Source organism: Mirounga leonina, unplaced genomic scaffold, assembly GCF_011800145.1.
Source record: "Mirounga leonina isolate KUSES-001 unplaced genomic scaffold, KU_Mleo_1.0 Mir_91, whole genome shotgun sequence".
NCBI classification, from domain to species: Eukaryota; Metazoa; Chordata; class Mammalia; order Carnivora; family Phocidae; genus Mirounga; species Mirounga leonina.
This window is the reverse complement of record NW_023270839.1, coordinates 27,999,011-28,013,669: the sequence shown is the minus strand read 5'-3', so window position 1 is coordinate 28,013,669 and position 14,659 is coordinate 27,999,011. Positions and strand designations below refer to the sequence as shown.

General features: G+C 40.5%; 1 protein-coding gene across 4 annotated transcripts in view; it reads left to right on the top strand.

Annotated features, from left to right (window-relative positions):
* MYO5A (myosin VA) overlaps positions 1 to 14,659 on the top strand; it is a 192,804-nt gene that overhangs the window by 115,625 nt on the left and 62,520 nt on the right. For all 4 annotated transcript variants that reach the window (XM_034994273.1, XM_034994272.1, XM_034994271.1 and 1 more), the window contains exons 15-22: positions 1,689 to 1,850; positions 3,267 to 3,364; positions 5,494 to 5,580; positions 5,667 to 5,775; positions 8,116 to 8,327; positions 9,255 to 9,411; positions 12,989 to 13,228; positions 14,263 to 14,511. In XM_034994273.1, the coding sequence (XP_034850164.1) occupies positions 1,689 to 1,850; positions 3,267 to 3,364; positions 5,494 to 5,580; positions 5,667 to 5,775; positions 8,116 to 8,327; positions 9,255 to 9,411; positions 12,989 to 13,228; positions 14,263 to 14,511 (1,314 nt within the window). The remainder of the gene's footprint in view (positions 1 to 1,688; positions 1,851 to 3,266; positions 3,365 to 5,493; positions 5,581 to 5,666; positions 5,776 to 8,115; positions 8,328 to 9,254; positions 9,412 to 12,988; positions 13,229 to 14,262; positions 14,512 to 14,659) is intronic.

The following is a 14,659-nucleotide window of genomic DNA, read 5'->3' as shown; positions in this document are numbered from 1 at the left end:
ATCATTTCTATTTATGAATAGTGATGAAAACCATAAAATTCTGGTGTCACTACTCTGCCTAGGTAATTTGGCTTAAATGGAACATTCACAGGTTCTTATTCCCCAGGTACCCGTTATCAGTCGTGTCTTTCTTCTGACTAATTTTCTTATTGGCTAGTGGATCCTTAATTATCACAAGGTAGCTGTGGGTTCTGAGGAATCATTTGGAGTAATTGCAGTCTGTGTAGCATTGCTGCAGCTGGAGCTGGGGGATGGTGCGTGGTACACATAGCTTGGGTTTTCAGATCAAGTCTATTAGAGACTCTTATTTTTCCCCTTTGCATCACAGCTTTAACATTGTAATACAAGATAGTAGTGCAACATATTTTCCTCTTTATAGCCAACCAAGCTGGAATATATTATTTTTTCTATAAAAGGGATACATTCATTTGTGTAGCAAGCAACCATTATTGGTATGTTTTGTATAACAATTTATTTTATACATCATGAGTTATTTCCTAAATTACCCTTATGATTAAATACACATTAAGAGCAAATGAAATTCTCTGATTTTGTTTTTTAATGGAAGCACTCTCCTAAGAAAATTATTTCTTCTGGAGATACTCTGAGATTATTAGACAAATAATAGGTAGTTGTAATTTTAATTTGAAGGATTTATTTAATGCAGAATGTGTCACTGTTGAAAAGATATATACGTATGTCAAGATGTTCCTGTAGGTTAGTTTGAAGTCTCTTTCGTTCCATAAAGTCTCTCCCTTCCATACTGACTAATACCATCTATCCACTTGTTAAATGCCAGATCTTTTAATAATCTTTCATAGTGCTAACCTGGTACAACACAAAATTGATTGCAGGAATTATGCAATCAAGTTATCAATCCCTTGAAAACAAATATAAAAGGATACAGGACAATGGCAGGGTTTTTAATTTTTTTCCTTATAAATCTGTGTTATTTTCCAAAAATTATTCATTCATGATTTTTTTTTTTAAGATTTTATTTATTTATTTGAGAGAGAGAGAATGAGAGCACATGAGAGGGGGGAGGGTCAGAGGGAGAAGCAGACTCCCTGCCGAGCAGGGAGCCCAATGCAGGACTCGATCCAGGGACTCCAGGATCATGACCTGAGCTGAAGGCAGTCGCTTAACCAACTGAGCCACCCAGGCGCCCTCATGATTATTTTTTAATCTTATAATATTGGAGAACTAGTTTGTGACACCCTTCTTGCTGAGATTTTCAGTGAGTTTTATTTAGCTGGTGCTCACCATTTGAGTTAGTAGGTAGACAAATGAAGCATGATGAAAAAATATTTTGTGGAACTGAAGTAATAAGATAGGACTTTCCATTAGTATTTTGCTCATAAAATAATTGTAGTTCAAGACTAGTAATATGTTGATAGTGGCCATTTTCTGTAGATTAGGATTTCAAGTGTTAGGGGAGTAGTTTTGATTTTGTTTCCCCCAAACAAGGCCATAGAATCACTGCATTTTTTTCCTCCTATATTTTTGTAGCATTGGTGTCACCTTCCTCTCATGTCTTTGTTTCCTAACACAGATATTGATTATTTCCAGAATGAGACTTTGTAAAGGGTTACTGAAGGAAGGGAAGCCCTGTGGATTCCAAGTCTTCTGTGAAGGTTTACGCTTGAGTTTATTTAGAGTATAATTATCTTTTATTGTTTCTGACTCAGTTTAAGATGCTACCAGAATTATTTCAAGATGATGAGAAGGCCATCAGTCCAACATCAGCCACCTCGTCAGGACGCACGCCCCTCACTCGTATTTCTGTAAAGCCCACCAAAGGCAGACCAGGCCAGACGGCCAAAGAGCACAAGAAAACAGTGGGGCACCAGGTCAGTTCTGGGGAGCTGCCACTGCAGGGCTCCTTCCCCTCAAGCTGAGTTGAAGCCTCAAGTCTTCCTCTGTCAGTCCCCCAGGTGGGGTCCTCAGGTGGGGAAAGGCTAGAGCTCTTACTATGAGAACATGTAACACCATCCCCTCCTGCTCCTCTCCACCCAGCTTTAGACCCATGACTCTGCTTAAGCCTGTCCCAAAATAATCTTCTCTAGGTCTTGATTCTTGTAGTGCATATCCTCCCTCGCAGACCACTGCTGCCTTTGGTTTGTCCTCTGGCCATTTCCTCTCTGGATTTGTACAGAGCACCAGCTCCCTCAGGGCAGGAGCAGAGCCCTCTCCTTTCTTCGATGTCCTCGGCTCTGTGGGGCGTGGGAAATACTACACACATGCACAGTGCCTGAACAAGGCTGGGGGCCCTGGACGGGAAGCCAGTCAGCTTGCTTTCCCGTGTGGGGGACCGTGTGCCCAGGTGAAATAGGAAGCAGGGCCCAACACAGGTTTGGGGCCTCCAGGCTTGACCTCGTGTCTCTGTTGGTAGCCCCACGGTGGCTGTTCTCTCCCACCCTCCCGCTCATTCCTGGCGCTCTTGGAAGTCACCTGCTACTTCTTCAGTCCCCTGTGGCAGAATTCCCAGTGTACATGATAAGTGGACTTAATATTCTTCAAGTAAGGATATTTTTTAGTCAAAATTCTGAGTTCACAACAGAAAGCTACAGGAGCCTGTGTTAAAGGAGGGGGGGTGAACTCTGATGTAAGTGATGGACTTTGGGTGACTGATTTGTCAGAGCAGGTTCATCAGTCTTAACAAGTGTACTGCTCTGTTGGGGGTACTGATAATTGGGGAGCTGGTGCCTGCGATGGGGCAGGGGGTGTATGGAAAATCCTTCTTCAGTTAATTTTGCTGTGAACCTAAAACAGCTCTAAGAAAATAAGAAAGGGGTGGCAGGGAAAAGTGGTGGGAGGAGAACAAATATATATTTAGTAGAATAAGCATATAAATGGCAGAGTTTAAGCAAATTTTAACCTAAAGCCCTATATGCTTATTTAGTAGCAGCCCCCTTCTGAGGCTGGGTCAAGTTCACAGGAGGCAGAATCATCTCCAAATCTCCAATAGTTGTCACTGGAAAAAATTTTAAATTGTTTTTACAACATCGATTTTTTTTTTTTTTTTAAGATTTTATTTATTTGACAGAGAGAGACACAGCGAGAGAGGGAACACAAGCAGGGGGAGTGGGAGAGGGAGAAGCAGGCTTCCCACAGAGCAGGGAGCCCGATGTGGGGCTCGATCCCAGGACCCCGGGATCATGACCTGAGCCGAAGGCAGACACTTAACGACTGAGCCACCCAGGTGCCCCTACAACATCGATTTTGATAAAACCCTGATGGCCCTTTCTCTTCTGTTTTTCATGCAGTTCCGAAACTCCCTTCACCTGCTTATGGAGACCCTCAATGCCACTACCCCTCACTATGTACGCTGCATTAAGCCCAATGACTTCAAGTTCCCATTCACGTAAGTATTTCTCAACTACTGAGTTAAAAAGCGTCCAAGTCTCATAAGGATTCCCATACTAACAGAAGGAAAAAAAATATTTGGGTAAATCTAAATGTCTTGTAGAGGGAAATCACTAGTTAATAATTTTTTTTTTTTTTAGTTTTCATTTCCTTTGGAGAATGTGATAATAAATTCGCAGCTGGCCTTTTGAAGATTTTAAAAGTTGAGGTCAACCAGGCATTTCTAGTTTTTTTTTTTTTTTTTTAAGATTTTATTTATTTTTTTGACAGAGAGAGACACAGTGAGAGAGGGAACACAAGCAGGGGGAGTGGGAGAGGGAGAAGCAGGCTTCCGGCGGAGCAGGGAGCCCGATGCGGGGCTCGATCCCAGGACCCTGGAATCATGACCTGAGCCGAAGGCAGACGCTTAACGACTGAACCACCCAGGCACCTGGCATTTCTAGTTCTACTTTCTGTTTTGAATTTACTTTAGTTCAAGATCTTTCTGGGCTTTTGTTAATTTGGGCATTAGTTAAAACCAGAGCCCGGTGGAATAAAGCTGCTTTGGCAAAGGTTCACAGTTCTCTCGGCTACTTTCCAGCTGTTGAAACCATCAGAGCCTGTCTACTATTACCAAATGTCTTGCCCTACATCAAATACCATGTATGAGGGGGAAGGTTTTTTTCCTCAAAATGGCAGTTTTTCTCTAATTTTAAAAGTAATGCATATGTATTGTAAAAGCAGTTTTTAAAAAATATAAAATAGCATAAAAATTGAAAAACATTCATAATACACTAAGGGATAACTGGTATTAACTCACATACATCCTTCTTGACCAACTAACATCCTTTCCTTCCCTGCTGTGGTGTGTGTGTATGAGCGAGAGAGACACTAATAAAAGGGGCTTGTGCTGTAATTGTGGTTTTGTATCTGCTTTTAACTTAATAAATTGTGGATGCTTTACATGTTAGTAAATAAAAATCCACATCATCATTTTAATGACTACATAGTATCTCATCATATAGATATGTCATCATTTATTTAAATTATTCCCTAAATGATGACCATTCCAGCTATGCTATGATAAATATATTTTGCCAAACATTCTTATATATTTGCCTGATTATCTTCTTAGGATAATATATTTCTAGAAGGGGAATTTGCGGGTCAGATTAGGCACACTTACCAAAGGTTGGAAGGGTACTCTCACTGCATAGGGTACGAGTGCTCATTTTCCCACCCCTGCCAATCCTGCCCTCTGAGATTCTGCCTTAGATGCAGGGCAGTTCTGAAAGACTTATATGCTCCTGATTGCCAAGAAGCGCTTTCTGGAGGCACTGGGAGGCAGAAAAAGCTGCCACAGCCTGGGCCACCTCCTGGACAACCTTAGGGGCCATTACCTTCCATCAGCCAACCCCATCTCCCACGGCCAACAGAACACTCAAGAAGACAGTATAGCACAAAGGTCAGATAAGGTGCTGAGGGCTTAGCTGGGGGAGTACAAAGAGTGACCATCCAGCAAGGGGCAGGCCTTGCTACTTCCTCTCTTAGTGTCAGTGTAATGTTAAGATGCCATTTGTCTAGAGTAAAATAAATATAAAGTATATAAGATACAGTACAAAATAAAAATAATTGATATTGGTGTGGACACTATAAGTCCTTTGTATGTACACACAAAGTTGAATAGAACTTTTAGAACACCAATATTTAAAAAAATAATAACTGGATGGGGCATATTTAATTTGTTCTTAGAGAAATCTCCAGAGTTGGCCAGTCTTTATTCTAGGGAAGCTATATGTGGCGAGCTAAAGAACTAAGAGAACAGCTCATCAGATCAAGCCATTTAATGAGTATGGGCAAAGTACTAAGGAGTTTTAGGTTTCTTTAAATATGCCCAGTGGTATTTGTTACAGGTTTGTGGTGTGAAGTACAAATAATGTTTATGGCTCTGCTCTTTATTTTTACTGCTGATTGTCTCCTCCCCACTGTCACACAGAGTTTTCCATTGTGATCCCCACTCCAACTTTTGAATGTTTTCTTTTCTAATTTTTCCATCTGGCTCCCTACAAAAGGGTTTGATCTCTGGAGTGAGGAGAGTAATTTGTGGCTGTTGCCAAGCTTCTTTCTGTATCACTGCTGTTCACACAGGTTTGACGAGAAGAGAGCAGTGCAGCAGCTGAGAGCATGCGGCGTCCTGGAAACCATCCGCATCAGTGCAGCGGGCTTCCCCTCACGGTGAGCGTGGCAGGTTTCCTATGGAAGGGATCCTCTGGGAGAGATTCTTACCTCCTCCAGTAAGCTGATGCGAGTTTTTTATATAGGTGGACTTACCAAGAATTTTTTAGCCGCTACCGTGTCCTAATGAAGCAAAAGGATGTGCTGAGTGACAGAAAGCAAACGTGCAAGAATGTGTTAGAGAAACTGATATTGGTAAGAAAGATCTTCATTTAACTTCATCTGAACAGATACTGGCCAAAGGCCTTATGATTGTAACATTTCAAAGCCCTGCAGAATCCAAATACCACTAATCCAGATTATTCGGTGTTGGGAGGGTGGGGAGGGCACACTGTCTTAGAGGTCAAGGCTCCCTGTGCTTAGGATGCTAGACCTAGTGAGGGGATGGTCTACTGTCAGGGAACAGGATGGTGAGGTCTGGAGAGGTCTGGACCCAGACTTGAGACACACTCCTTTTAGAGATTGATTATTATCAATAAAAGTTCATCTCATACTTACTTATGGAAGATATCAGGCCAGATGCTATGTGATTAAGATAAAACAAGTCTTGTCCTAAGATAACATAGTCTCTCTTGGAAATTCATGCATTTTAGAGATAAGTATAATATGCCTTAGTGTCTATCAAATACTAAAAAAATCAGAGGAAGACAAAGCCACATGTGCTATGGGAAGGAGGAACAATTCCATGGAAGAGGTGTGTTTTGAGTTAGGCGCTGAAGAATTGGTGAGATTGTATAAAAGTAGGACATCCTAATAGGGAGCAAGGTGTGAAGAAGTAGGAAAGCATAGAATTTGCTCAGAAAACAGTAAAGTATTTTTTTTCTTTTGTTGTTTTTTTTCCCCCAGTATAAAACTGATGTATGGGACAGTAGGGATTTAGTTAAGAAATGTAGGTTGGTGTTTGAAAAGTCTTGTATGCCAAACTAGGGAGTTCTTAAACTTCAGAATGCATCAGAGTCATCTGGACAGCTTGTTAAAATACAGATTGCTGGCCCCCAGCCCACAGAATTTTTGATTCAGTAGGTCTGGGATGGGCCCAATAATAACGTGCCTTTCTAACAAGTTCCCAAGTGATTGTGATGCTGGTCTGAGGACTCCATTTTGAGAACAGGTAATCTAGTTCACGAAGAATTTAAGATTCATGAAAGGTTTTTTTAAAAAATATTTTCACTTGTTTTATACTAGTTTGAATGGATTACCTCACTTTGAGGTAATTAGTCCTAATTACTAACTATTAAGTAAATGTGATATCTCTTCTTTGGTAATAATAACTTTTTTTTTTTGGAAGAACTAAGGCCACTTTCTTAGTAATGTGTAAAAAGAATCGCGCTTTTGGGTTTGGACCAACACCTTTCTAACCTAGGTTCAGATGGGAATGGAGAACAGAAAGTAAGGACAGCCCTACACCCAGACCATGTTGTCACCCAGACCACACCAGGCCTGGCTCAGGGCTGTGCAGGGCGTGGGTGTGATAGAGGAGGCTCACGGCAGAGGAGAGCAGGGCTGGAGTGGGGAAGCTGAGATGGGACAGGGAGAGGGAGAGAGGAGCCACCTTCTTGCTCTGCTTGTGTCTCCAGCTAAGCTGCCTATGTAAACTCTGGATTTAAATTAAAATAGTTTTAGATGTTTTAGATATATATAGAAATTTCTGATTTTTCTGGGTTCACATACAAGATAGGAGATACCTGTTTACCCTGAAAAGTGATTTTCTTTGTTTTCCCTTAGAATTTCAGATCGTGGTAGTCATTATTATAAATAAATTCCTCTCTTCTTTTGACATGAGCATGATTAATAACCTGCATCCTTCTAGATAAGGTGGATAAGACTGTGGTAGACCAAAAATAGCATGCATGCCTGTATTTACTGCTCCACTCTGCTTGTAATCCAAAGTCGATGAGCAATACAAGTGACTACGTTCTTATAAAAGGAGTTTTGAAATTCATAGAAGGATTTTAGATACATTTATAGGGTTGTGTTTGTTTATTTTCAGATACTGTTGATTAAAGGCAACAGATAACTGTTGCAAATTTAACTCTTGATCAGAATACGCCAAGTTTTTTGTTGTTCAATTCTTATTTTGTGTGTGTGGCTTCCTGCCTTATTCTTCATGCTGGTGTTTTTGTCCCTTCAGCTTTCTCATGGAACATACAGCCCGATGTAATGCTTACAGCCTGAGTCAGTCAGAGAGAGTGTCATCATCTCCATTTCCTTGAGATATTTAAAATCCAAACACGCAAATAATAACTGCATATAACCCACAACCAAGTTTTTGGCCTCAGATAATAATTTCCAGGTAGAATGATTCTGGAAAATAACTCTTAAACTGCAGTTTTCCTTAAAATCCCTTCTATTTGCTCAACTTGCCTAGGATAAGAAATCCTTCTCCATTAGTTAATTGTGATGTAGCCCAAGTTTTAGCTAATAGATTCATCCTTTTACTGATTCTGCTTTTAGACTTATTTTTTTCTCTTTTAGAGGTTCATTTATATGGTCATCATTTCTACTTCTGAGTGTACAATTTCTTCCAAAAAATAGGACAAGGACAAATACCAGTTTGGTAAGACAAAGATCTTTTTCCGTGCTGGTCAAGTGGCCTATCTAGAGAAACTGAGGGCAGACAAGCTGAGGGCTGCCTGCATCCGGATCCAGAAGACCATCCGAGGGTGGCTGCTGCGAAAGAAGTACCTGCGCATGCGGAAGGCGGCCATCACTGTGCAGAGATATGTGCGAGGCTACCAGGCCCGATGGTAGGTCTCTTGGTGGCCTGTCCAGCCTGACTTATGGCCCCTGAGCTCGGACAGCTCACCTGGTTCCTTGTCCAACCGATGACAGTTTTCGGTGGTCTTAATATTTGAGAAGGCAATACCCCACCTCTTCTTAGTTTCAAAGAATAACAGATTTACTCACAAGACAGTTAAATAGAATAAAATTTCACTTACCCTATTATGAATCATTTGGATTCATCTTCAAAAAAATTACTCATTACTGCCTACTCGTGTCCTCCGTATTTTTTATTTTTTTGTACTTTTATGTGGGCTTGAAGGAATCATCTGTAAATTAAAACAGTCATGAATATGTGCTAGTTAATAATGATTCCACTGAGGAGTTTTCAGGAGCAATTAACTGAGAAGATCTGAGGAGAATGAGACTTCAGTGTGATTTACATATGAGGATAATTTTAATTTAGAACTCTCAGTAGAGATGAATTGATGGTGAAGAACTTATGCCCAAACAGATAGATTAGGGAGAAACATCACACGTTAGCAATGGCTAGATGTAAGAAAGCTGGTGGTAAGTAAGTTTGGGATTACTGTGGACAGCCAGTCAGCTGTGTAAAGGGGACATAGCCTGGGGTAATGAGCACCGTCCTAGAAAGAGAGAACCTTTTTGAGCTGCACTTTCTTTATTGTCCCATATCAGGGAATATGGGACATCCTACTTTTCAGGGTTAGGGAAGACTCAAATCAGATAATGAATGCAAAAATGTTTAGGGGAACTATAAATTGCCATACAAATATAAGTGATTTAACTTATACTAATATTAGAATAATAACAATGGAGGTACTACTTATTATGCTAACAATAACAGCATATATTGGTGCTTCAGGTCTCTACAGGATGTGGTCCTGGGTTTGTCTGATTACTGACTGTGCACCCCTCTTCTCTTTGGCCAGCTATACTAAGTTCCTGCGCAGAACCAAGGCAGCAACCATTATTCAGAAGTACTGGCGCATGTATATAGTCCGCAGGAGATACAAGATAAGACGATCGGCCACTATTGTTCTTCAGTCTTATTTGCGAGGTTACTTGGCCAGAAATAGATATCGCAAGGTGAGGCATTATTTCCAGCTTTGTTTATTCATTCCATTAACATTTATCAAATTCCAGATTTGTACAAAATACCACAGGGCTTCCTGTGGACATAGGAACTGAATGGAGACAACCAACAATTGAAATATATTTTAAAATATTAAATAAGTACATTTATTTATAAGTTTTTTAAATTAACATATAATGTATTATTTGTTCCAGAGGTACAGGTCTGTGATTCAACAGTCTTACACAATTCACAGCGCTCACCAAAGCACTTACCCTCCCCAGTGTCCATCACCCACCCACCCCATCCCTCCCACCCCCCACCACTCCAGCAACCCTCAGTTTGTTTCCTGAGATTAAGAGTCTCTTATGGTTTGGCTCCCTCTCCGGTTTCATCCTGTTTCAAAGTACATATATGTATTAACAGGATAGTGGAAAAATACCTTCCTTTTTCCCCCTTATCTATGTAATTTGAAAAAAAGTGACTATATTAGTTTCCTTTGGCTGCTGTGATAAATTACCAACAACTAGGTGGCTTAAAACAACAGAAATTTATACTCTCAGAGTTCTGAGACCAGAAGTCTAGAATCAGTAACACTGGGCCAAAATCAAGGTGTCAGCAGGGCTGTACTCTCTCCAGAAGCTCTAGGAGAGAATCTGTCTCTTGCCTCTTCTGGCTTCTGCCAGGGGGCGGCCACTATCCCTCGTGTTTGTGGCCACATCACTCCAACCTCTGCCTCCATCCTCACATCATCTTCTCTGTGTGTCTAACTTCGCTTCTCTTGTCTGTCTCTTCCGAGAATGCTGGTGGTGGATTTGAGGCCCACCTGGATAATCCACGATCATCCCCCTATCTCAAGACCCTTAATTCTTTAAAAAAGATTTTATTTATTTGAGAGAGAGAGAGTGCAGAAGCAGGGGGAGGGCGAGGGATAAGCATACTCTGTGCTCAGCATGGAGCCTGAAAGCAGGGCTCGATCCCACAACCCTGAGATCACGACCTGAGCCGAAATCAAGAGTTGGAAACCCAACTGACTGAGCCATCCAGGCACCCCAAGCCCCTTAATTTAATCACATCTGCAAAGACCCTTTTCCCAAATAAGGTAATCTTTACAGGTTCCAGGGATGAGGATCTGATGTCCTTGGGGGCCTTTATTCAGCCGACTGTGATGAGCTTTGAATAGGTAGAATATATGACAGATGGGTAGAAGATCATACCAAGAATGAAACAACCTTAGAAGAATTTAACATGGTGAAGAGGAACTAAATTGCATTAATGTGGTGCTCCAGCAATTTTTGACACATAATCTTTATATCTAGCAATAATCAACATGACTATAACGGATCACCAGATAAATCTTAATCCTTACCTCTGACAGTATGTGATCTAATTGATGGAAGATTTTTCTCTCTCTTGTTTTGGCAAGGTTTTGAGTTTGTCTTTAAGGTATATTCTCAATAAGCCAGAAATACAGTCTGGATCTCAGAGCTCAGTGGGCATCACCGTTAGAAGGAGCATCAGTAGAGTGATTTGAGGGACATGTCTCTGGTCACAAGTAGTGCATAGGTGTGGCCAGGTCCTATTTATGTGTTCATCTTCCTTTCTTATTTTGAAATAATTTTATTTATTTATTTTTAAAGATTTTTTATTTATTTATTCATAAGAGACAGAGGCAGAGGCAGAGGGAGAAGCAGGCCCCCCGCTGAGCAGGGAGCCCAATGCGGAACTCGATCCCAGGACTCTCGGTCTTGACCTGAGCCGAAGGCAGGCGCTTAACTGACTGAGCCACCCAGGCACCCTTGAAATAATTTTAGACAACAAAGAAAAATGGAAAGTTAATGAGGCTTGAATGAGTAAAACACATATAGCTGTGTTTTGAAGAAAATTTATGAAGACAGCTTCTCCAGGTCTTTCTCTCTGCCCACACCTTCTGGTGCTCTTTCTCTACAGGCATGAGCTTCCAGGGAGGGGAAAAGCCTTATTAAATTTGACCTTTTAGATACAACAAACTGGTTACCCTCCCGTTTTCCTCAGGAACATCTGAACTGGCCTGTGAGGCCATCGGTTTAGCAGAGGCTCTGGCCAGCTCAGCTCCCACAGTGACTGGACACAGTGGGGGTGGCAGGTTAGAGGCCAGCTCACATACAGGCCAGTAGCACCCCGTCAGTGCTCCTAGCTTTGTCTAGTCCAAGCCTCCCCTTCGTGGGATTTGGGCATCTTAAAGGGAGAGCAGGTGTCATTTAATTTCTCTGACTCACTGGTGGACATGAGATTGAGGGTGGAAGCTCTAATTATATGCTGTTTCCATTTGACTGAAATTTCAGAAATGGACCAGTGTCAGAAGTAACATGGAGAGAAGGAAATGGCATAGGAAAATTGGCATTAATAGCTTTGCCACTGTGTGCTGAGTTTTAAAGTCTGAAAGCCTTCAGTTTCCATCACTGAGTCTTATCCATTTCGTCGCTAGTCATCCAGACAAGGGGCTCCCTCAGGATTGTGATGCTCAGTGAGACCTCGGTCTGCTCGCCTCGTTGCGGCATGATACACGCTGACTGGCTGAGCGGAGACTGAAGGCTGCCTTGGCATTAGGAGAACAGCCGGAAAGGGCAGACTTCAATTGCCAAAGAGACTGTTAAGGTCGCCTAAACACCTGTGACTTTTTTTTGTATTGAAAACTTAGCCACTTATTAAATGTATTCTCTAGAATGTTACATTTTTTTCTTTGTTAAATAATCTTAAAAAAGGAGCTATTCTACCAATTTTATCAAACTACTGTCTATTTGAATAGTTTTAGAGATTTTTACATATAAAAAGTTTCATAAGAGGTACATTATATCCATTTGTAGTAATTGTTAATACTTAATCAAGTACATTACATTTAAATATCAGTTATATCACATGGTAGTTATTCCATAAAATCATAGACTTAGAAGGACCTCAAGGTTTTGCTAGTTTAACCTTTCTTAAATTTCAAGAATTTTTTTTCAATTCAAGAACTTTTTCTTTATCATTTCTGGAAGTTGTTTATATAATCCCTACTTGATGGTCATTACTGACAATTTCATCTCATAAGGCAACCTTGTTATAAGTTGTTTGTAGTTTAGGGGAATATCTTCTTTCTTTTCTTTTTTTTTTTTAGAAAATACAATATAAAATCAAAATTAAGATTAGTTCATTTCATCTTTTATTTTTCTTTTAAAGCTCCATCCCTACCACCTTTGAATTCCATATGTGGATTCCTGCTACATTTGAAATAACAATGGGAAATCCTCACTAAAATGGTATTCCTCAAATATGGCAAACAAGAGTGTCATTTTTTTTGTTTTTTGGGGGGGAAAGTCAATAAATCAGTAATAAACTTTGTAGTACCTCTAGCATTGGCTTCTACAGTCAGCTTACTGGTCATACCTCATGTCTTCAAGCACAGGTTTGTGATATGTAAAATCCATCTAGTACATTATTGGTTCAATTTTTTGTATCCTTCCCTTTAGGCAGCATATGGATTCTCAGCCTGACATACCTGGGTTGATAACGTTGAACCTCAAGTCTGGTCCAGGGTCTGACATTACCTGTACTTATCTTTCTCTGCAGATGCTCCGTGAGCACAAAGCAGTTATCATTCAGAAGTGGGTCCGGGGCTGGCTGGCTCGCACCCACTACAAGAGGAGCATGCATGCCATCATTTACCTTCAGTGTTGCTTCCGGCGGATGATGGCCAAGCGCGAGCTGAAGAAGCTCAAGATCGAGGCCCGCTCCGTGGAGCGCTACAAGAAACTCCACATTGGCATGGAGAACAAGATCATGCAGCTGCAGCGCAAAGTGGATGAGCAGGTATGTTTTACTCAGGAGCCCCGGGAGTGGGGCCTGCTAAGGAACTCCACTGGATTATTTTCAGCAGTGTCTCCCCTTAACTTTACTTTTCAATCATAGCAAAAAAAGGTAAAATAATAATGACATTAATATCATTATGGAAATAGTGACAAGCTCATAGGTAAGATTATACTTGCAAGGATGAAGGGAGGAAATTATTCTGAGAACATAGACCTACTAGCACTCCAAACCTTTATGACCAAGAGTCATATTGTACTTTATACTGTATAAATCTCTTTCATCATTATCATTCATTTGCATTAAGTATAAGGTTCCTTTTACAGATGAGTTGTTTAGCATTGAGATATGGTAAAAGAGGCAGGAAGATGTCCATGCTTCTGAGGAATGTACAGTCTATTTGCAGGGATAAAATTTGATTTCCTAGAGATAGTTACTAAGTAATATTTTAGCACATGCAAACAATATAATAGTAATTAGTAATACATAAACACTGAGGAGGGCAAAAAAACAAAACAAAACAAAACAAAAAACCCCAGAAAACAGAATAAAGGGGATTCATCAGGAAGAGGGAGGAGTTCATCTGAGTAGGAAGAGTTTTGAGGTAATAAAGAGATTTGTAAGTAACTTGTGATTTTGAGGCCATCTTATTATCATTTTTCTGAATCACCTGGCTAGCATATGGCTTTCAGTAGAACTGATGTATTTTCAAAAGCAAGTATAGATTTTTCTATTTCTGGTTTAAGAATCAGGAAATTAAGAATTTACTGTAGTAGCTCACCTTGTGACCATGAGAAAATCACATCTGTGATGCTCATGATGTAAAACAGAATTAATTCTGCCTGTTCTCTTCTCTCTTTATGTCACTTCAAGAGGGTATTGATTGTAAAGGTTGTGGTTAATATTTTGTTTAGATATGGTATCAATGCTATGATGATATAGCATGAATATGATGAATAAAGATGTTTTCTCAAAATACACTCGATATATATATATATATATGTCTACTTATTGTTACTTATATGTGTGTTTAAAAGAACAAAGACTACAAATGCCTCATGGAGAAACTGACCAATCTGGAAGGAATATATAACTCTGAGACCGAGAAACTACGAAGTGACTTAGAGCGTCTCCAACTAAGTGAGGAGGAAGCTAAGATTGCTACTGGACGGGTCCTCAGTCTGCAGGAAGAAATTGCCAAGCTCCGGAAAGACCTGGAACAAACTCAGTCGGAGAAAAAATCCATTGAGGAGTGTGCAGATAGATACAAACAGGAAACCGAGCAGGTAGGAACTAGTTTTCATATCCCCATCTACTCCTTTCACAGAGGAAATGTGCTGTCGTCATGACCTGGCCCATGTGGCTCAAGGTTGGTTTCAATTGAAGGTGAAATACAAATGTTTGTTTATTGTTCATTATTAGTGTTTTCCAAGC